Below are 24,080 nucleotides of genomic sequence, written 5' to 3'. Positions count from 1 at the left end.
AACTGAGGCACACAAGATCTGACGACCGTCTATTTCCATTCTTCTCTGTCTTTCGCTTTGAATAGATCTCTTTCAGAGACAGGACCGTCCACTCTTTGATATTATCTTCCCATAGATTTCTCTGTCAGCTTCTTCTTTTCCTGAAACTGTTCCCTGGTGGAAGGCACTTTGCGAGCCCAGAAAACCTTGTGATAAGAGAATAAAGTTTGAGTTTGTGTTTTCTGACAGCGGTCAGCAGGTTATCGTGGGGGTCCTGTTGTATTTGTTTGTGATCATGTTTGGAATGTTCTGTTTTGTGATGCAGCCTTTGTAGGTGTTCTCAGGATGCATCTCAATTCCATTGCAAGGATCCTTTTCTCTAGTGCTGCAGTTAGCATTGAAGATTCGCAAGCCTACATGACCATGACCAAGGAGCGCATCGTCTAACACTAACTATCGGATAGAGAATATATATCGTCTTGGGATTGGGGGGGGGGCTTGTTTGTTTTTTTAGACAGTAACCTTCCAATCGAATAGCTCACTGTTTGTTTGGTGTATCCGGTGTAGAGAAGATCCATGAAGTGCTGCTAAAGGTCAGGGTTTGAGGATACTTCTGAAGGAATAAAATAGAATGTAGTAGACTATTATCTTCTCACTTAGAGTCACTGTTAATGACTGGATGAAACGGAAGTAATTATAACCTCGTTTCACTTTGCAATGATTCAAAAAGATTTAGAACACAATTTAAAATATTTATTTTTCATCTTTTAATTTAATGAAAGTAACAAAAAGAAAGTAACAGAAAGAAATTAAAAGAAAGAAAGTGAAAGAAAGAAAGCGAAAGAAAGAAAGTAACAAAAAGAAAGTAACAGAAAGAAAGTAACAGAAAGAAAGTAACAGAAAGAAAGTAACAAAAAGAAAGTAACAGAAAGAAAGTAACAAAAAGAAAGTAACAGAAAGAAAGTAACAAAAAGAAAGTAACAGAAAGAAAGTAACAAAAAGGAAGTAACAGAAAGAAAGTAACAAAAAGAAAGTAACAAAAAGAAAGTAACAGAAAGAAAGTAACAAAAAGAAAGTAACAGAAAGAAAGTAACAGAAAGAAAGTAACAGAAAGAAAGTAACAAAAAGAGAGTAACAAAAAGAAAGTAACAGAAAGAAAGTAACAGAAAGAAAGTAACAGAAATAAAGTAACAGAAAGAAAGTAACAGAAAGAAAGTAACAGAAAGAAAGTAACAGAAAGAAAGTAACAGAAAGAAAGTGAATGAAAGAGCGTAAAAGAAAGAAAGTAAAAGAAGGAAAGTGAAAGAAATAAAGTAACAGAAAGAAAGTGAAAGAAAGAACGTAAAAGAAAGAAAGTAAAAGAAGGAAAGTGAAAGAAATAAAGTAACAGAAAGAAAGTGAAAGAAAGAACGTAAAAGAAATAAAGTAAAAGAAAGAACGTAAAAGAAATAAAGTAAAAGAAAGAAAGTGAAAGAAAGAAAGTGAAAGAAAGAAAGTGAAAGAAAGAAAGTAACAGAAAGAAAGTGAAAGAAAGAAAGTAACAGAAATAAAGTAAATAAAAGAAAGTGAAAGAAAGAAAGAAAGTGAAAGAAAGAAAGTGAAAGAAAGAAAGAAAAATAAAGAGAAAAGTTAAAAAATAAAACCCAGTAAGGAAAAAAAAGAAAATGGTGCAAAAGGTTATACCTTTGGTTGACATTGATAGTTTTATATATAAACTACTAATTTTTGTAAAAAATCTTAGGCAGCCCGACACTTGAATTTTGGCATTTAAAAGTGCAGGCTAACCTAAATCATTATACAGCCCGCATCGTAAGACTAGAATGAAAACATCGAACGACAATAGTGCATTGTGGTCTAGAATTACATTTTGTAAATGTAATCAATACATATAATAAACATTAGCATTTGTGATGGTGTGTGTGTCTGCCTGCGTGTATGCATACTTGTGTGTAGTAGAAATTAGCTTTACCCACCGGCTACACCCGCTGATCTGTTTCCAGGCTATGTTTTGCCTTGAACCCCCTTCCTTCCTTTTCTTACTACTAACAATATAATACTAGAAAGGCCCCTCCCAAACACAATCGCTTCTGGCCTGAGAATTCTGTCTCTCACGTATCTCTTCTCCACACCCCGCCATCCCTCCCCTTTGCAAATGTGAATGTTAGTTTCTGTAACATTTACTTCGCATGGCACCTTTATAATGCTAGCCCACCCGAACACATACTTTTTTACTATGAGTGTGACAGGTGGTGAAATGTGATGTGTGTTTGGCGCGTTTAATGTCTAGGGGATGATTATTTTTTTTAAAGCTATCACACACCAACCTATCAGCATATGAATCGGGAGCAGACACGCAACGAGACAAATGAAAGATAGATACAAAAGTTAAAAATAAATAATATTTATTTACATAAATATACATATAAGAATAAAAAGGGGGAGGGTTTGCTTCTATCTCTAAATAATGCTAGCTTTAATCATCACTCTTGCATTTAATGAGAGAGTATGTCACTTTGTCCTCTGACTTAGCTGGTTGTCTTGTTGATGTCGTGGCTGGCTGTGATCCTGGCTTGAGGTTCTGCAGCTGGAGGTGGCGCTCTAGCGGATAGAGGGACGCCGGTGATATAGTTCTTGTGGAGTTTCAATCCCAAAATCTAATATCTGTAGTGGGCACAGTAGGGCGGGTGGCCGGCTACCGTGGGCACAAGTGTACTGCGGGCATAGCGGATCTGCCTGGGGAGCGTAGTGAACAGGGTATGTCCAGTGAGTTGCAGAGGGTTGGCGTAGCTATGACGTCTCGCACAGATCTGAATCTATAGGGACGTCGCACCTAATAGCTCGGCAGGTGGGCTGTCGAATAGGTGGGCAATGCCGATAGCGCCAAGTAATAGAGTTGAGTAGATCTCAGTAGGCAAAGGCAGTGCTGAATAGCACTAAGAACATACAGAGGCGGGTCAGTGAGCTAGTGCAGTGCTGAATAGCACTAAGCACAAAGATAGTAGGTGATTCTTGATATCAAACAAATAGGTGATTAATCCAATAGATAAATAGGCAGACACCTGAGGGAGGCTGCGGATAAATAAAGACAAGTTAGGACATGTCTCTCATGCATCTTATCGATGCCCTCGATTGAGGTGCATTCGTCAGATTGGTAAAAATGCTTTAGAGCACAATGGGGAGATGATGACAAATGGGATTTGGAGAATAGATGGCAGATAGTAGCAATATAGAAATGTACATAGAAGGGAAAGTAATAATATAAAAATGTACATAAAAGGGGAAATAATAATCTCAAATAAATAACACAGGTGGATAGAGAAAGAGAGGGGGGGGGAATGGGCGGTGGTCAGCGACCCAGATAATTGTTTACATATGACCGTGGGTCGAGAACAATGGAGCGCGCTTGAATGGAGAGGGTGTCCGTTCAAGCGGCGCAACTCTCGTTAGAGTGAAATGACTACAGGGGAGATAATTCCTTACACAAGGGGGGGGTGATAATTCATATCTCTTCACTAGACGCAGTATCAGTGCGCTAGTAAAATTATCAAGGCGGCCAGCCAAGATAAAGGAAATAAAATAAGATGTACAAATATATACATAGTTGCATCAACTATCAATTGAGCAACGTAGCATTAATAGGGTAATGCAGTACACAAATAAATACATATAACATGTTTATGTTTTCTACTTACGACAGTGAGAAATACACAATGCACTAATTAAATATAAATGAAATAATAAACTACACATGATAAAATCCAATGGAAATATACACAGAGTAATTAAGATGGAACTTGTGATTAAGTTCGGCTTACCACCAGGTATTCCTCTAGGAGGGAGAATAAATGATATAGTCCAGACTCGATAGCTCAGCTCGAATGAGAAAGAGAGAGTCTGACTTGATTTAATTTACCTTATATACAAAGGCCTGGAAAATGTGAGCGGAAACAGGAAATGCCCTAGGCTTAGAATTATCTTACACGTGGGTGAAGTCCGACAAGAGATGGGATTCGCACATTGGGAGGTCAATGGGCGTGTTTGTCCTCGTGGTCTCCTAGATCAAAGAGAGACATAGGAGAAAAGGGGGGGGGGAGTGACTTGCATTCCACACAAGGTGGTGTCCACTGCGGCTGTCAGACATCCTGCCGATAAGATCTAAGAGTCTGCGCGTATCTTTGCCCCGGTCAAGGGAAGATAAATCGAAAGACGTGGCCTAGCTATCTCCAATGTGGTCAACTAAGTCTAGCCTGGAGCGGAAAAGGTGATGTGGGTGAGGAATTTTGGGGGTAGGATGGGGAAATAATTAAAATAAAATAAATAACTAATGAAAAATAATAATTAATGCTGTGATAAATTTGAGTGACTCTGACAGCGAGTTTTGACTTGTCACAGTGAGTTCGATTACCAGTAGCACTTATTCCCCCAACACACACACACACACACAGCCTAAGCCTTAAAAAAACAATTGTCCTACATGTAATCTCTGAATATTCTTCGCCTTTTTCAGCTTTCTATCCAAATGTTTCAAAGGCTCTCTGATGTTTTCAAATATACTCTTTGTTTAAATCAAGTGTTAAAATCATCTTAACTATATCAAGATCAAGTGGATAAATTACGTTTCAACTTTTATATATAACAAATATTAAAATTGAATTTTGCAAAAATATTTTTAAAAATTAGGAACTTTCGGGAGTTTAAGCCTTGAGCCTTGAGTTATACGTCTGATGCTCTAACGACTTATCTAACCGAGTATTATTTATAGACGAAGACATACGCATAAAAAGGTTAAGTGCTAAAAATTAGTCGGCTTCCAAAAAAAAAAAAAATTGGGTCGAAATTGCGAATACATTTTTTTTTTGGTAAATTTAACCGCTACGTTATTTCCATCATGAAACTCTCTCAGTTGCCGTAGACCAAAGGTAAGTGATAACAGGTTACATTGAAGTATTTGTTCATCCACGGCAAGGGGGGGAACGAGAACATAGTAATTAATATCTCTTAATACATACATAGGGTTTGAGAATGAGAAAATATATATAAACTTGAGTCAATATTTGAGTGAGTTTGATGATATATGCATGTGTCAGAGACCACATAGGTGTCTGACTTGTTCCTTGTGACACATATATAATTACATGTCTAAGATTAACTTAGATAAAATCGCAAAACGTCTTCAAATTATATCCTACAGATTCGAGCTGTTTTTATCAACCTGATCTGATCAGATAATCGACTGTCGAATCAAATGAAATCTTTGTTACGCTTCTTTGAAAAGAATACAGAGCCCACTCATAATACAGCCCTTAAGTCCCCCTCTATTGTACGCCGTTTTTGCCCAAACCTGTCCTTTCAGTGGAGAGAGCATTCATGGCTGAGATGACGAGTCTGGGATTAGTGCGGCCTCTGTTCACATTGTGGGATTTTTTGTTACTTGTATTGATTCTTTTCCTTGCTTTAACACATGTAGAAGTACGCTTGGGTTGCTTTTGTAATCTGTGCATTTGTGTTCCTTGGTTGGGCATGGTTCTGTTTAAATCGGGAAATATACAAATGTTTACTTTATTTAAAAATTGTCTGAAAAGTGAACTTACACATTTGTGACATAACAATTTGGTAAGTTATTTTTTTAATTTTCCATTACTGCAAATCTTTGTTGTTTTTTACAAAGCTTATATCAACTCATTCTGTCTGCCTGGTAAAAAATTTGTACACGTTATTTCTTAGACACCAAATCTCGTCTCAAACTGAAATTTTGCACAATTATTTTTTTTACCTGACAACACAAGAATCAATTTAAAAAAAAAATTAACCAGTCAGCTAATTAACTATGGTAATTATTATTTTTTGTTTGTAAACTCGAACAAGGGAAAGAAATTGTACTTGACTGAAATGGTAGTATAAGCTGAATTAGTCCTCTTTGCAGGTTGCCGCTGTAAAGTAAGTTTGAAACAAACAATATATACAATCTTCATGTCTCTTCACTAGCAGAGTGGTTAGTATATGGGGGAGGAGAACAAGCAATCTACTCTGTATTCACCCGTCATTAAATAGCAGGGCGGACTCAACTGTTCTGGGGCTCTATGCGAAACGGATTTCGCGGGGCCAAGTTTGGGTAGGGATACGGATAATAAATGTAAATTAAAAATCTGTATTACAAATTAAAATTCGTTTTTGCATTTTATTCATTCTTTAATACCTACAGAACTACTTTACGAGCCTTGCGTGTAGCCATACAGTATATTATAAAAATTCTATTTCCCACATAGATTACGCTCAATAGCAAAGAATTACCAAATGTTTCAATCTATCTACGAGAATTGTTGACCTCAAGTAATTCTTCATTAGTTTGAGGCGCGAGAAGCTTCTTTCACTAGATTGCACAATTACTGGTAATGCATAATGTTGTTTTTATTAATCACGCGTAGGGTTGGCGTTTTCCATATTGAATGACACCCCCAAAATGACAATTTTAATCTATATATTTCAGAATATTTGTATGAGTTTTCCCTTTTTTTTTTCGCAACTAAAACTACGTGAGGTAGAAATAAAAAAAAGAGTGATCTTCCCAAGACTTCTTGGTTACAACGGTTAAGTCTGACGGGTAAATATTACTTGCCCCCCCCCCTCTTTTTTTTTTTCGTAGGGTAACTATAGTCCGTCCGACTTGCAGAAATAAAAGAGTGATCTTTCCTTTACTTCTTGCGTGTCCAAACTCTTGAGCCATGAAGAGAATTATATATATATATATATATATATATATATATATATATATATATATATATATATATATATATATATATATATATATATATATATATATGTTTATTTAGAATGATTTTTTTTATTTTTGACATGTTATTATGAAAACATTAAGACACTGGAACACACACAAAATAGAGTAGTAAGATTCATAAGAAACGAATATTTACACTTTCAGTTAAGAAAGCCTTCAGGAAAGAAGACTTAAAAGTAAAGTAGCAATTATACATAAAACACTAAACCATAATCTTCAAATACAAAAACTAAATCTAATAAAATACTCAGAAAGACATAAAGATAAAGGCACATTCCTTGTTCCATACGCTAGGACAAATTTGTACAAATATTCCTTCTTCTCTAGTGCTATTAGAGTCTGCATTGGATTGCCTGAGCTAGCCAAGAAAACCACTGACTTGGCAGAATTTTAGTCATTGGTTGACATGCATGACTAGATGCATGAAGCGTAGGACGTAATCTTTTTTTTTTCAGTAACGTCTGTATTATCAAAGATTGAAAGTGTTCCCCATCCTGTCTTCATACTTGTTGAGAAATGAAAAAATAGATGTACATATATAGATTCACTGTAAGGTGGGCTTTGAATTTAGGTATAGTCTTTCTATTTGATGTAGGGGATGAATTTTTCTGCGTATACAGCATGACGTTATGATCAAAGCCAAGGTGTGATGGACGTAGAGAAAATCTTTTGAGAGATAGAAGTACGATCAGAATAATTAGGATCATTCCGCTCTGCGCGCATAACTTAATCACGAAAGGCAAAGGTGTGGTGGAAGTCAAAGGCTAAGGCCCTGGTCGAGTGTCATAAACAGGGCCCTGAGCCTATATTTACCGTACAACGTCACGCTAACGGGCTAGTCCACCTCTGACGTTGTAGGCTTTATTTTTGCTACTAAACGTAGTACTTTACGTAGGTACTGCACTATTGTCCTTTCACTAATTACATACTGTATTGTAATTGTTATGCATGAAAGATTTCGCATTTTAAGCTTAATATACGTAACTAATGATTTAGAAACATTTTGCGTGACAAATCAACAAATTGGATAATAATAATTGCTTCTATATTCGCTTGAGTCGGAAAGTAACTAAATTACTGAGGAGAACCAGAACATATAAATAGTTGCTTAGACGGTCACAGAACCTTATGAAGCGGGTCTTTCCAAGTCAAGTCAAAAGTTTATGTGGGAGAAATTATGATGCGCAGGTAAAAAAAAAAACTTAATGGGGGTTCCAGAGAGAGAAATAAAGAGAGAGAGAGAGAGGTGAAATTTTATCGTAACAGAATACACTCATTCATGGGCTAATATAAAGTATGTTAGGTTGATCGTTAAAATGAGGTCCGTTTATTAAAAGTCCAAAAAAAAAAAGATGTTCGGAATCACCGAGCGTTTTATTGTTTTATTGATATACTTTATGTAGGCTCAGGTGGCAAACTAAAAAAAGTTTTGGAAATCTAGGTCTCAAATATGTTGTACAAGTTTTGAGGCAGCGATACCGATGGCACTTCGTTTTCAATGATTTTAAACACACTATACTGATACATATAATTGCAAAGTGATATAACCAAACAAAACTTTATTTCATGTTTTTACAAATATCTCTATTCAAGTCACTCCTTTATGGAACCCGTTCAAGGAACCTGGACAGATGTTGTCAAAAAATGACTTAGAGGATTTTCGTAGAAATTTAACAGTTGATGTATATCGCTGAGAAAAGAATTACTAGCTCGTTGGCCACACGGGGAAAACTTTATGACTTTATACTTTTTCAAAGTAAAAAATAAATAAATGTAAATTGGGTTGGAGAATATATCTAGGTCTAGAGCCACCATGGTGTAGTCAGCCGTTGTACTTATGTAATAACTGAGTAAATTTAAAGTCGCTTCAATTTTATTGAAGTTTAAAAGCGCATGGTCATGGCCTAACCTTGACACCACTATAAAGTCATGGAAAGATGACTTTTTTATCTCTGCAAGTCGGACTAGAGTTACCCCACGTAACTTCCGCGGGGATAGAGAGTACGGCTCAGAAAAAGAAAGTGGGGGGGGGAGGGTTTCGCACATTTCTGGAAAAATGTCATCGATGAAACTGTTGCTCTCGAACTTTGCAAGATGACCGTAAGCTTTGTTTGCGAACATTGGGATAACTATGGCGACGCCCTGTCCGTTGTTCTTACTCACGGAAGCACAGTCATACACTCTGCTCGACAATACTCTGCCTCATGAATAATCCCGGCGTTTATGGTGGCGAGGCTGAAATTGCGGCAATGTCTCAAATACTTCCCGCTACTATCACTCTTCACTTCCGAGAACGTCCGCATGACTCTCCTCGAGTTGACAATCCGAGTAAACGTCTCTCCATATTGCTGCCTATTTTAGCTGTTGCATTCACCGCAACGTACTAGAGTGTAAAACTATCGCAGCTGCTACCTCACAAACTGTCCTTATTCCCCGAATATCCATGACTCCATCAGATTCAAATTTGCCTTTTACCTTTACGCGCAGACAATTCCCTATTAGATAGCTTTTGCTATGACTATTAATAAAGCACAACGCCAAACGTTCGAAACCTGTTTACAGTCATGGACAATGGTATGTTGCTCTCTCCAGAGTTCCTTCTTTTCATTGACTCACAGTCGTTTGCCCAAATCGACCCCGTTTGGACAACTGTGTCTTTTAGGAAGTGTTAACCCGTCACTAAAAAGCGGCGTATGCTACGCCATGGGTTGACTAGTCTAATATATATTACATCAAGATTCTAGATCTAGAAGTAGATCTAGACTAGATATTAAGAGTTCAAATCAGAACTTGAGGTCTAGTGTGAGATCTTGTTGTCCATATAACGAACAGACCAGTCTCACATGTATGCTTTTCTCGCTGCCCGAATCAGAAAATGCGTTAGTTCTAGCAGTTGACGGTGTCACGGGTTTGAAACCTGAGTGGAACCGAATTTTTAAAATTGTTTTATTATATTTGAAGTTTAGTAATGGAGGTATTGTCGTTTTTTTTTAAATATTTTTACAATGTTTGTTTTGTTTGAAAATTATTTAACTAGAATCATTTCAGATAAAAGCAAATGGGCCTCATTCACCAATCGTAAACAAAAAACATTTAGCCACTCTTAAGGTGATTTCATGTTTTTCAACAAGCGACGCCCTTGTTTGCCCAGTCATGGTGTTGACCAGACCATCTAAGTCAGTTCTAGGCCAGGACCAATATATTGATTCAACCAAAATCGTTTCGTGTACAATCAATAATAATATCAATAGTTACAAAGTTGATATGCATTGTGACCCATTGTCTTTGATGCTATAGTTACAGCAGTGCTGAAGATGTTATAAAGAAAATGCAGTGTTCAGAGTACATTAAACACAGTATAGTGTTTGAAAAGCCCTAACTGACAGAACTGAAGACTACTTACAGCTTTTCTTTTGTACTCCATTCAATATACTTTAATTTAGTTTATTATTTCAGACGTTCCGTCGGAATTGAAGATTTTGTACGGTTTAGTCTTAGTGGGCAGGGTCTGAACTCTGGACCATTGTGACGAGGTCCGAAGCGTATACCACACGATCAGGCAAATCAAAAGTCTTTCGGTTGGGTGTTAGCGCTGTAAACCCCTTTGTGAAATCATCTTGCTGTTAATGAGTGTGTGCGTGAGTTAAATAAAATAGCTTAATGAAATTGTTAATATAAAAAGGCATACATTTTTTTTCATTAAATTTATTCTTTTGTTTTGTGTGTGTGTGTGTCTGTGTCTGTGTGGAGATGTTATTCCCTGTAAATGTAATCACATGGAGAATTTTTCATATCCAAAAATTTAATTATTTTATGAATTACAGAAATGTCATCAAAATAAGTTTATTGCATCCATTGCATGTCCATCTACACATCCAGTCGGACATGCTTATTTGGAATTAAATTCTGCTAACTCATTGGTTTTTTTTTTTGTCTGGCTGATTCAGAGAATTCCTTACATGCTCTAATAATACTTGGAAAGCACAAGAACGTATAAGAGTTGCTTCGGGCTTACGGAACTAAAAATGTGTTTTCTCTTGCGTCTTGTCATCGCACGCTTAATTCTCTTTGTAAAGTATCAGTCTCATGCGTCTATTATTGCTCTATACAGCCTTTTTTTTTTTTGCAATTAGTCTAACTTTTCTACCAGGACAAACACAATCAGGTAGGTCAATCAGATAAATTACTAACAGTAGTGGGCCTAAGACTTCCTTGATTTCAGATATACAAGAGTTTACATTTAAGAAGTTAATTTGGAGCCCTTTAAGATTACAGTTTGCTTTAAGGAAATGATGGACCCGAACTAGAAATATCAAGTAGCCTACGAATTACAATGCGAAAGATGGCCAGATCCTCTACCACTGAAGCGAAAGGCGCCTTAACCTGCGATATTTGTGAACGGGAGTGTCTCTCCAAAATAGGGCTCCACAGCCACATGAAAAAGTGTTCGAGATGAACTTTAGTCGTTCTACGACTGAAGGAGGCCAACAACAGGGGGAAAGAATTACAAAGTTCGAACTGTAAACCATCCCGATGATAGTCTGAAGCACAAACTAGTGAACCAGGTAGCCATAGCCGCATTGAATAAGACTTGAACTATAAGAAGAAATGTATATTTGTCTAAAAACTATTCTATACAATTCTACTTTCCCAGATCTTGAAGCTTTGAGACAAAGTAGACTGAAAATAGTTGATTAAATATCTTTGTGTAGGAATGTCATTCAGATTTCTCCTAAGTTGATGCCAATTTCTCACAATAGCCCTAGTCGTCTTGAATTTCATTCCCTATTGGTTGTTATTAGAGGATCTATAGTTTCAAAAATCACGCTTACACTAAAGTTCAATTTAAAAAGCTCCACATTAACTGAGACACTTTCTCATTCAGTTGCTCACAGGCCAGTACGCCTTTCCCCACAAACTTAAACTTTGCATTGGAGATGGAACTTAACTTTTAATTGACTTTTTCTTTCCTTGAAAGTCACGGCATTCACATTTGTTCGTGTCCCAGTTCCTTCTCTTTGTGTTTGAAAAGATATCATTCAAATTAACTCTGTCTTTGTCTTAAGTGAGGCACATGTTTTTTGTTTTCATTTTTTAGTCTCTATGGCGTCGCGCCCTTCAAAATGAAGCCGCCACTTAAAGTAAATAAAGAAAACCTTCTTAGCGTCTAACTTGACCGACCGTATCATTAAACATACACATTAACATCCTTAGATGTCACGCAGCAAAGCTATCTTGTTACATAGACTCAGTTGTTCGACAATACACAATCTGAAATCTCGTTTTTTTAAAATTCTTATCCCTCCCCCCACACCAAAAACAAAATCCCTGTTGATTAGATTTCGTCATTTTAAGAAATAATCAAATTATCTTTAAGTTGTTTTTTGTATAGAAGTTTTCAATTAATCTTTCGGACAATCTTATAATGTAACAGCTATATTAGACAATGACAGAGTTGATTGACGTGGCCAAATACGTAGGTCTAAAATAGGTCTGCAACAACCTCGTGCATTATTCTAATCTTTCTGAATCTATTGACACAAAGGTAAACTTTATTACATTAGACAATGTTGTTGTTTTATAACCTCTATAGTGGACGACATCAGTGGCTACAGTTAAAAACAAGGCTATTGTCTTTCCTTGATCTTTTAAATTAATCATATTTTTTTTATTGAAAATGCATACTAAATGCATTTTCCTGTTAATTATACATATTGTATGCATATTGTTGTTGAATATTTATATTCTATGCATATTGCTGAATATGTATATTCTATGCATATTGCTGTTGAATGTGTATATTCTAGCATATTGCTATTGAATGTGTATATTCTAGCATATTGCTGTTAAATATGTATATTCTAGGCATATTGCTGTTAAAAATGTATACTCTATGCATATTGCTGTTGAATGTGTATATTCTATGCATATTGCTGTTGAATGTGTATATTCTATGCACATTGCTGTTGAATGTGTATATTCTATGCACATTGCTGTTGAATGTGTATATTCTATGCATATTGCTGTTGAATGTGTATATTCTATGCATATTGCTGTTGAATGTGTATATTCTATACATATTGCTGTTGAATGTGTATATTCTATGCATATTGCTGTTGAATGGGTATATTCTATACATATTGCTGTTGAATGTGTATATTCTATGCATATTGCTGTTGAATGTGTATATTCTATGCACATTGCTGTTGAATGTGTATATTCTATGCACATTGCTGTTGAATGTGTATATTCTATGCACATTGCTGTTGAATGTGTATATTCCATGCATATTGTTGTTCAATATGTATATTCTATGCATATTGCTGTTGAATGTGTATATTCTATGCATATAGCTGTTAAAAATGTATATTCTAGGCATATTGCTGTTGAATGTGTATATTCTATGCATATTGCTATTGAATGTGTATATTCTATGCATATTGCTGTTGAATGTGTATATTCTATGCATATTGCTGTTGAATGTGTATATTCTATGCACATTGCTGTTGAATGTGTATATTCTATGCATATTGCTGTTGAATGTGTATATTCTATGCACATTGCTGTTGAATGTGTATATTCTATGCATATTGCTGTTGAATGTGTATATTCTATGCATATTGCTGTTGAATGTGTATATTCTATGCATATTGCTGTTGAATGTGTATATTCTATGCATATTGCTGTTGAATGTGTATATTCTATACATATTGCTGTTGAATGTGTATATTCTATACATATTGCTGTTGAATGTGTATATTCTATGCATATTGCTGTTGAATGTGTATATTCTATACATATTGCTGTTGAATGTGTATATTCTATGCATATTGCTGTTGAATGTGTATATTCTATGCAAATTGCTGTTGAATGTGTATATTCTAGCATATTGCTGATAAATATGTATATTCTAGGCATATTGCTGTTAAAAATGTATATTCCATGCATATTGTTGTTCAATATGTATATTCTATGCATATTGCTGTTGAATTTGTATATTCTATGCATATAGCTGTTAAAAATGTATATTCTAGGCATATTGCTGTTGAATGTGTATATTCTATGCATATTGCTGTTGAATGTGTATACTCTATGCATATTGCTGTTAAATGTGTATATTCTATGCATATTGCTATTGAATATGTATATTCTATGCATATTGTTGCTGTTTTTCTGTGCATATTCTTCTTATAAAACGTATTTCAAACAGGAAGACAAACAAATGTTCATGTTACTCTCAGGTTTCTTCATCTTAATTACTAAATCGTCAGGCATCACTAAATCAATGCAGGATACCTAGGGACTGGGAAGAAGCTTATGCTACTCCCATAGTCAGAAGAAAAAAAAGAAAGATCTGATCTGAGGAACTACAAACAAGTATTACTCACCAGTACCATATGTAAAATACTGGAACACTTAATTTGTACGAACATTAAAAATCACTTAGATAACGTGGCTCTAGGAAACATAGGTCATGTGAAACTCATTTCATAGGATTAATTGATGATTTTTCAAAGAGATTAGGTAATAGTCAGCAAATAGATGCAATTTTATTAGACTTTTCTAAGGCATTTGGCACAGTTTACCACTATAGCCTGCTAAAAAAGTACTTTAGCATTAATGGCTCATTAAATCAATGGATTCAGGATTTTCTAACAGGAGAACAAACTGTAATACTAAATGGTTCCAAATCAACACCGAAAATAGTAAATTTAGCTTTACCTAAAGGAAAGTCTTAAGCGCACTACAGCTTCTTATTTTCATAAATAATCTACCCAATTGCATTATTTCAGGAACAAAAGCCTGACCATTTGTAGATGCTTGCCTAATATATAGAACAATAAAAACAACACAAGAAAGTGAAATTCTACAAAAAGAATTAGAAGAATTAAAAAAATGAGAATCAAATTAGAGAATGCCTTTCCTCTCAGAAAAAACGCCAGTTATTAAGAGTAACAGAAACACTAAAACAAATAACAACTACATACTTTATTCATGATGAACCAGACACACAGAGTAAAAAGTCAAAATATCTAAGTTTAATAATGAATAAAAAGTTATCATGGAATCCCCATATTGATGAAATCATTAAAAAATCAAGTAAAACATCAAGAACATTCAACTATATTAGAATATGCATCCTCTGTTTGGGACACTCAATTCAAGAAAACATAAAGAAACTAGAACAAATACAAAATAGAGCAATGAGATTTAAAACAAACGAATATTCCAATTTGATTAGAGTATCATCATCAGTAAAATCACTAAACTTAGAGACACTTCAGGACAGAAGAATAAAAAGTAAAGTAGCTATAATACATAAAACACTAAACCATACTTGACTAATAGAAAAACAAAACCTAATGAAATACTCAGAAAGACACAAAATTAGAGGCACAATTCTTATTCTATATGCAAGAACAAATTTGTACAAATGCTCCTTCTTCCCTAGTACCATTAGAGAATGGAATGGGGTGCCTGAATCAGCCAGGAAAACCAAAGATTTTGAAGAGTTTACGTCATTGATAAACATACATGACTAGATTAACGCATGAAATGCTTAGGACGTAAGTATCTTTTTTTTAAGTAACGTCTGTAATATATAAGATTAAGATAATCCACTGAAAAAATCTAAAGTGTAACTTGTTTATTTTGAAATTGTCTAAGTGGCTGAGGACGATCATTTACATACACACACTATCTTTGAAATCCTGGGTACAAACTACAGGTGTTGTGTTTGACTCTGTCATTACATCTACCTCTAAGTTCAACAGTTCATTCACTAGTCAGCAGCCTCAGACGTTACAATTCAGCTACAGCTACAGCTTCCTAGTAATGTCTCAGAGAAGATAGTCCCTCACAGCTGCACTGTACTTACAGAAATAAGTTTTCCCTTCCCAAGTTAAGATTTGTTTCAAAATAAAGTGTCCCTTTGCTATATAAATTCTTCCACTACACAACTCCTTAACGGTGGGAATCTCAATTAGAAAAGTGAATTTTATACTTCAGGTTGAGAAGGCGTCGCTTTCTCTCAAAGCCCTTTCGAATTAATCAAACTGATTTTCTTTTTATTAACATGTTATCTGTGTACGTAGGTGCCTTAGCTTCTGAAAACCTGCACTTATATATACATAGTGTAATAACAATGTCAGTGTCTACGATTCCAAAGATTAAGAATGAGTGCAGTGTTTCACATGACTAAGCCAACCACATTTGCAACCTACATAATTTTCCACCCTCGATGCAGACAAAGCCGTTGTCCGCTGGGGGTCTATTTAAGTTTTCTTTACGCCTTCTGCGCCTGACTTCTACAAGGGCGTTTCTTTGTACCTCAAATGTGTGTCTCGCGGCCTTCGTGAGAATTAGATCTAAGTGTAGCATGATTGGGTGCAACGTAAGCTTTTTATAAATACTTGGATAGCTTAGTGGCTAACAAGTCGGCCTTCCATACTGGAAACTCCAGTTCAAGCAACTTGGTTTTTGAAAAGGGAGCACGGAAACCTTCTACCAGATCCTCCTCCCCTTCCCCCCCCCCCCCCCACTTCAACTGGTCCAGTGATAGGACCACACCGCACTAAACATTCTATAAGCATGAAAGCTGCGTTAAACAAAAACAATTACATAAAAATATTTCCAATAGCATAAATGTAGTATATTGTTAGTCTAGATTACTCTAGATCTGCTCTAAATTAATTACACGATTGATTGAACAAAATTGATGCAATATCACTCGATATAAAGTCAAATAATGTATTTTCTTTTCTTGTTACCAAGCTTTATTAGTTCTTTCCGTCTGGGTGGAAGTATACACACGTTGTTCCTCCCCTTTCCATTTTCGAATTCATTTGAATTGTCAATGAGAACACGTGAATCAATCAAAAAAATTTAATCTTTTATTTAATCAATTCGTTATTATTAATTTATTTTGTATTTGCTAAGGAGAAATTAGACAGGCGTGTAGAATTAATCGTTCGCTAACATTTAAAACTACATGAGACTAAAAATCCTTCCAGTTTTATAAACACGTGGATAGCTCAGTAGCTAACAAGCGACTGCGGTCACTTAGACTCGAGAGCTATAACTTGAATTCATATTCTAGCAAACTTAAGGGCTGTTATAATATGTTAACTGTATCCGTTTTCGGTATTATGTTTACAAGTGCATGCAACTCATTCATAGGAAATGTTCACGAAGTGTTAGTGTGTTGTGTAGTCATTCAGTATAGTAAAGCCACTCTATACGGACATGGCTTTCGACTCTGTTGTTTTATTTTGTATATAACAAGGACTTTAGTTATGTGTTATTAAACATTTTAAATGTCTAGGTAGCTAAGTATAATTTTAAATACAATGATTGTATGTTTATTTTAAATAATTTGTTTCAAAGATTGTGTGCTATAATTATATTAGTCCCTAGGTTCAGCCTAACAAACACACCATAGAAAGACAGTCGTTCATAGAGTAATAACCCCCTATGTGATGATGATTTTAAAATAAAATATGAATAAATTATACGCTATTTATACAATCGCATTGAAATGAATAATGTGAATGATAAGTCATAATAATTAAATATGAAGATAATAAATCATAATTACATTCATAGTAAGCACTTAAATAATAATAATATAATAAGCAACTTTGACACGGCATTGATAAATGAATTCAACAACTTCAACCGGTCCACAATGTGTACCAAAGATTCGTCACTGTATTAACTACTGCTGAAACTGTCAATAAACATCAACTTTGCTAGAAGCAATCAAAAACTGTCATGAAATTCTGTGCATCAGTACTGGCAATGATAATGGTAACAGGATATGAGCAAAGAAAACCTAATGTTGAAATATGTAACTCCAACACTAAAACCCCAAAATAGCTCCAAGGCAACATTGCCAAATCTGTCCAATAACCAAAGACCACAAAAAGTACGGCTTGTCTCTCCAGTAAAAGATGGCGAAATGCAAACCAAACTAAGAGTTTTCATTTTATGTCACTCTTTATCATGACGAATCGACAATGAAAAAAAACATTATTGTTCGTCTATATCTACTCAACGTTCGTTACATTATGGATTCGAAACAAATGATGTCATTTCACTCAATATACACTTTTTTTTTTAAAGTATTTACATTTTTTTTTCAGATAACAATTCTTCAAAGACTTCCAGCTAAATATGAAAGAATGACATGAGCAAACTTGCTCCTCTAGTTGTATCTTATGTCAGAGATCAAGTGAGAAAAAGCTTAGCACCAGCCACAAAACGATTCAGGCTGTTTTTGCATGGCATGAAGAACTCAACAAAATGTAGAGCACATTATTAGCCAGACCAGGTTACTGGATAAGTTAAAGCGCTCCTTAGTGGTCGTAACGGATTCTTGTTTCTTATAAACTCGAAGGTAATTGTGGAGTCTGATCTCATCTTAGATAAGCTGATTACTCAGTTTGTTGGTAATTGTGGAGTCTGATCTTATCTTAGATAAGCTGATTACTCAGTTTGTTGGTAATTGTGGAGTCTGATCTTATCTTAGATAAGCTGATTACTCAGTTTGTTGGTAATTGTGGAGTCTGATCTTATCTTAGATAAGCTGATTACTCAGTTTGTTGGTAATTGTGGAGTCTGATCTTATCTTAGATAAGCTGATTACTCAGTTTGTTGGTAATTGTGGAGTCTGATCTTATCTTAGATAAGCTGATTACTCAGTTTGTTGGTAATTGTGGAGTCTGATCTTATCTTAGATAAGCTGATTACTCAGTTTGTTGGTAATTGTGGAGTCTGATCTTATCTTAGATAAGCTGATTACTCAGTTTGTTGGTAATTGTGGAGTCTGATCTTATCTTAGATAAGCTGATTACTCAGTTTGTTGGTAATTGTGGAGTCTGATCTTATCTTAGATAAGCTGATTACTCAGTTTGTTGGTAATTGTGGAGTCTGATCTTATCTTAGATAAGCTGATTACTCAGTTTGTTGGTAATTGTGGAGTCTGATCTTATCTTAGATAAGCTGATTACTCAGTTTGTTGGTAATTGTGGAGTCTGATCTTATCTTAGATAAGCTGATTACTCAGTTTGTTGGTAATTGTGGAGTCTGATCTTATCTTAGATAAGCTGATTACTCAGTTTGTTGGTAATTGTGGAGTCTGATCTTATCTTAGATAAGCTGATTACTCAGTTTGTTGGTAATTGTGGAGTCTGATCTTATCTTAGATAAGCTGATTACTCAGTTTGTTGGTAATTGTGGAGTCTGATCTTATCTTAGATAAGCTGATTACTCAGTTTGTTGGTAATTGTGGAGTCTGATCTTATCTTAGATAAGCTGATTACTCAGTTTGTTGGTAATTGTGGAGTTTGATCTTATCTTAGATAAGCTGATTACTCAGTTTGTTGGCTTGTTTTTCTTTCTGTGTTGTTGGCTATCCTCTTTGCCTAACTCTAACCCTAATAGTGCACTAACTTACAACCACGCCATAATGTACACATACTGACATCATTGAAGTTTCAATCTGTGCAATGTGACACCATACATTTATTACTTTTAAAAAAAACTTAATCAGGAGTATTTCTGCAGTCAGTTTGTTGAAGAAAATCAGAAATAAAACATTCTGAACACTGTGCAACAAAACAGTGATAGAAAATCTAAATCATTTTAGACCTTCGTGTATGTTGCGATGCGTAGTCATCTTGACAACTCTTGTTCATAGAATCTGTTGAAAAAGGATTGTAGATAAGTTGTTTATGAAGATCTTGAAAGGAATTCGATAGTGTCGTATGGTGACAATTTGCTTATTTTAGTTTTTGGATTTTGTTTCCAGCATCCTTGCAGACGAACACACACACACATACCAGCCACACATATTTACAAAGGTAAACAACACAAACTATATTACATGCAGTTAGTGGTCATAGACGACGTAAGTAATTTATAGATTCTTAGTTAGCCATTAGTCAACGCATTTTTAGAAAGTGAACATTATGCAACATTTCATTATACCGTCTATTTCAGAATATGACAAGAATCAATATTATTCTCCAAGGTCATTAACTCAAGTCTCCTTCAAAACTTTGAAGTTGGTATTTTATCAGTATTGTCCCCTTGTTCACCAATCGTTCATTTATTTTGAGTAGAGATAATGTACTTCCTTTTATTGCTATTTTAATTTTCAATCTTTAGTGGCAACAGAAAATAATGAATCTATGTGCTCTATCTATGATTTGATTTGATTTGATTTTGATTTTAGGCACATCGGCACAATTTAGGCCATGTCGTGCCTGCAGTCCTTTATTGTGAAACGGACAGCATATAAATTCTTTTGTATAAACTCAGGTGCAATCTATCATCTACATATTGTTATGAATACATTAATTTAAACCATGTATAGGCCTATATATTTAATTAAGATTAAAATATTTTGTTTTCCTTTTAGATGGATTACCTGCATATCAAAAGCCATTATTTGAAACTTTTACTGATCATTTTGGTTTGTTTCATTGCATTATCCATCTATTGGATGTCAACGCGAATTTCAGTTTCAATCCATATAAACAACAAGTTTCATGCTGTGAGTAAAGAGAAAAGTATTTCTTTGGCTTTGTTTCGTAATCCAAGAGCTTCCAATGATGTTCTAACTACCAGCTCTACTTTCAATGTAAGAAACGAAAGAAGTGCTCAAGACCTTGACAAAGTAATACAAAGATATTTGGCTCCAATAACAAAAGCCTTGCACGAAGACATTTCAATAAATGATTCTATATCTGAACATATTCTGAGGTCTGGGTTAGGACTTGAGCCTTACACAACTGAAAAGAAGGAAGACATTTGGATAGAGAATGGTGTCCAGTATCGTCCATATCCATTTCTGGAGAAAGCTGATAATCCGTTTTACACGTCAGAGTTCGAAGCTTTTGTTCCTTTTAATAAAACAGATTTTTTTCAAAGAGATGAAAAAAGTTTGTCACGTGATATTACAGACAAGAAAATCATTCTCTGGTGGCAGCACAAGATAGCTCAAGCTCCTATAACTGGACTGAACCCTCTGAGGGCGTGTCCAGACTTTCCATGTGTGGTCACTTCGGACAGGAAGTACACAGAGAACAGCAGTGCTCTCATCATCAATGGTATGGATTTTTTTTCCGAGTTTTTTTAGGGAAAAAGAAGCTATTAGTTTTGTATGGTCTGTCTGTCCTTCCGTCCGTTCCGTTTAGATCTCGTAAACTAGAAAAGATATTGTAAATCCGACATCATAGTATTTTAGACCATTCAAATTTCTGATGCAACGGCTACTTTTTTCTTTTCTGAAAGCGAAAAATCTAATTTTTTAAATCAATTATGCAAGCAGTTTTTTCATTAAAAATACACCAAATTTACAACTATACACTATAAAAATTAACAAACACTGGAGGCTCTTTAGAAGAGAAAATACATAGTAATCATATTTTAGAACATTTTTTTTAAACGGTTTAAGATTTATTGTCAAAATATTTTTTTTACACTCGTATTGCTAAATAAGTTCTGTCCTACTAACTAGTACATTTACAGAAACATGTTTACCTTTTGTTAAAAGAGAAAAAAATCTATTTAGTATGCATATAAGTGGAACATTATTTAAAACAACAATTGATAAGTAGTTTTTCATATTATCGTATTAACGGCAGAGCCTCACCATAACTACGGAGCACTCAACTAAAGGAATTGTTTTCTGTTTCTTTTTCTTGAGGCTTTGAATAAGAGATTAACCCTTTACAAAACAATTACATCATCATTATAAGACATCAGTTAGGCCAGGTTCATATCTAACTTCACCTATCCCTTGTTCTGCTAAACCGTTGGGACACCACACAGGATTTGTCAACCTTCTTTCTCCATTCTTCTCTGTCATTTGCCTTTGATAGAATTTTATTCTGATAATCTTTGTGAAAATATTGAAACTTGCCTTTTTACCTGCCTGGGCGGATCTTTTCGGGTGCCGATTTTGAGTTTGTGTTTCCACACAACCTGTCTTTGTAGCTTTGTTTTCTTTTGCCCCCTGTAAACTGTTGACACCACAAGGTTAAATGAAATTACTATGACTTAGTTATTAACTGCTTGTGAAATTAAATGATTTGAGTAACAGTTTCTTTTGTTTAAATGAATTTCTTGAAGTCTTTTAAAATATTTTTTATATAAGTTTCGGACGTCCTTTTATAAATGAGAATTATTTACGTCCCAGCGAAAACCTTCCGCAGGAGGGTAGGGAAAGGCGGGATTTGAACACAGGACCATTGTGACAACGATCCTAATTGTAACTATATGCCATTTGGGATAGTAAAAAAGTAATTTGCTAAATTAAATGCAAATATTAATGTACATGAAAGCTCGAATGAAATGTTTTACATATACTTTGTATGGCTAAGAATTACTGAGAATTGAAAAAAAAAAACTAAGAAAAGGATACAGTTTGATATCTCTTAATTTACTTAATTTATTTTTTGACAGCGCAATTCGTCGAAAAAGAAAAACCCCCAAACAGGCGCCCTGATCAAGTATTCATACACTACCAGATAGAGGCACCTTTCAATTATTGGTTTTATGGAAACTTGTTTTCCAACTCTGACTGGAATTGTGCATTCAACTGGACCATGTCTTATCGCATGGACTCGGACATAACCACCTATCATGGCATTGTTAGAAGACGAAGATCCGTCAAAGAACGAAATTATAAGGAAATATTAGCTAAGAAAAAAGGTTTAATAGTGTGGATGGTATCAAACTGTCAGGTAAACTCAAAGAGACACGAATATGTGCGAGAGCTACAAAAATATGTTCCCGTCGACATATACGGCAAGTGTGGTCCATTCCAGTGTGCCAGGATTAACGACAGAGATTGCCTTAGGGAAATTACCTTGAAATATAAATTTTACCTCGGGTTCGAGAGTAATTTTTGTAAGGATTACATCACGGAAAAACTGTATAGATATTTAGACAGTGATATGATAGTCGTGGCTCGCGGCCACAACACTTTCTCGCGACTTGTACCTTCAGAGATATTTCTTAACACTGCCAACTTCAAGTCTCCTCGAGAGCTCGCTGACAGAATTCTCTATCTGGACACTCACGAAGACGAGTATATTCAGATGTTGAAAGAAAAAGACAAATATTTTTCTATTTACGAAGACTATCCACTTTTGAGTCCAGGTAACTCTTGGATTGAGTATCGTTATGAAGCTGCTGTAATGTGCGAAGTCTGTAGAAGACTCTGGAATGTGAGCAACTACACCAAAACATACCCTGACATGCTGGCTTGGCTATATAAAAAGGAATATCAATGTTATGTGCCCAATGATATTGTTTAACATGATATATATGTTTTATAAAATTGCTACATTTTTTTTTTCAGTATGACATATAGGGCAGGGGCCTGTTGAAATTTTCAGCCCAAAAGTGCGTTAGTGGGGGGGGGGGGGGGGAGGTAAATGTGCAAGAATATGAACAGTCCAGTTTTTAATTTCTCTATTTCTAATATTTTTTTGAATTATATTATTCTGTGATTTATAGTCACTTATGATAAGAAATTGATATCATTTCGTCTAGTCTTGTGTTATTCCAATAAGACTCACATAGTCGTGGTTTAGCAGAAAAGCGGAGTAAATCCAGGCTTACGCAGACACACACACACAAACACAATTTTTTTTTTATTCAATCTAAGCTTTATATCATAACTCAGTGGCCCATCTCTCATACTCAGTGTTGATGGAAACTTCTTACAGATCTGGAGAAAATACTTGCTCTCCTGTCTGAAATGGCGTGAAGTCAACAGAAGCGTTACAAAAACACATTTAGAAGCTCCTTCAACGTGACACTGATATTCACGGCTAGGAAACTCGCTCGATAGCTCCTCATGGTGTGAAGCCTTTAAATGTCTCAAGATACAGGGCAAGGAGGGCGGCCACTGTGGAAGAAATCAGAGATAACGAAGGCTTAGAAAAGAAACACATATCTGTAGTAGACCCAACTTACCCACGCCATGTATGTGGCCGGGTCTTTATAGCGAGAAATGGACTTAATAGCCGTCTTCGAGTTCATATGAAACTAGAAATGTGCTCACCTTCGACTTTACTTTTATCTCAGATGTAAAAAGACATGATGTCTATATCAAAACTAAATATTTTTACAATGAAACTTAATTTCTGTGTTATTGTCTAAGCGATTTACAAGTACTGTGTTGTTTTTTTAATGTTTTATCACAAATTTTTGTAAACCAATATCCTTTACACTTTACTCTTAAGAGAGCAATTCTTGTATTTATATAAATATATAAATTTTATTTCGAAAA

General features: G+C 35.0%; 1 protein-coding gene across 3 annotated transcripts in view; it reads left to right on the top strand.

Moving 5' to 3' along the window:
• LOC106059765 (alpha-(1,3)-fucosyltransferase fut-1-like) overlaps positions 1-24,080 on the top strand; it is a 38,555-nt gene extending 14,475 nt beyond the window's left edge. The window contains exons 2-7 of one of the 3 annotated variants that reach the window (XM_056028295.1): positions 10,597-12,317; positions 15,225-15,339; positions 17,917-18,170; positions 19,775-19,838; positions 20,196-20,886; positions 22,244-24,080. In XM_056028295.1, coding sequence (XP_055884270.1) covers positions 20,196-20,886; positions 22,244-23,100 — 1,548 coding nt within the window. In that variant the 5' untranslated portion in view covers positions 10,597-12,317; positions 15,225-15,339; positions 17,917-18,170; positions 19,775-19,838 and the 3' untranslated portion in view covers positions 23,101-24,080. Of the gene's footprint in view, positions 1-10,596; positions 12,318-15,224; positions 15,340-16,336; positions 17,097-17,916; positions 18,171-19,774; positions 19,839-20,195; positions 20,887-22,243 lie in introns of those variants that run through there. The other 2 variants (XM_056028294.1, XM_056028296.1) reach the window with 2 other exon arrangements.

Source organism: Biomphalaria glabrata, chromosome 5, assembly GCF_947242115.1.
Source record: "Biomphalaria glabrata chromosome 5, xgBioGlab47.1, whole genome shotgun sequence".
In the NCBI taxonomy this organism is placed as follows: Eukaryota; Metazoa; Mollusca; class Gastropoda; family Planorbidae; genus Biomphalaria; species Biomphalaria glabrata.
The sequence above is the reverse complement of the archived record's forward strand: the minus strand, read 5'-3'. Positions and strand labels throughout refer to the sequence as shown.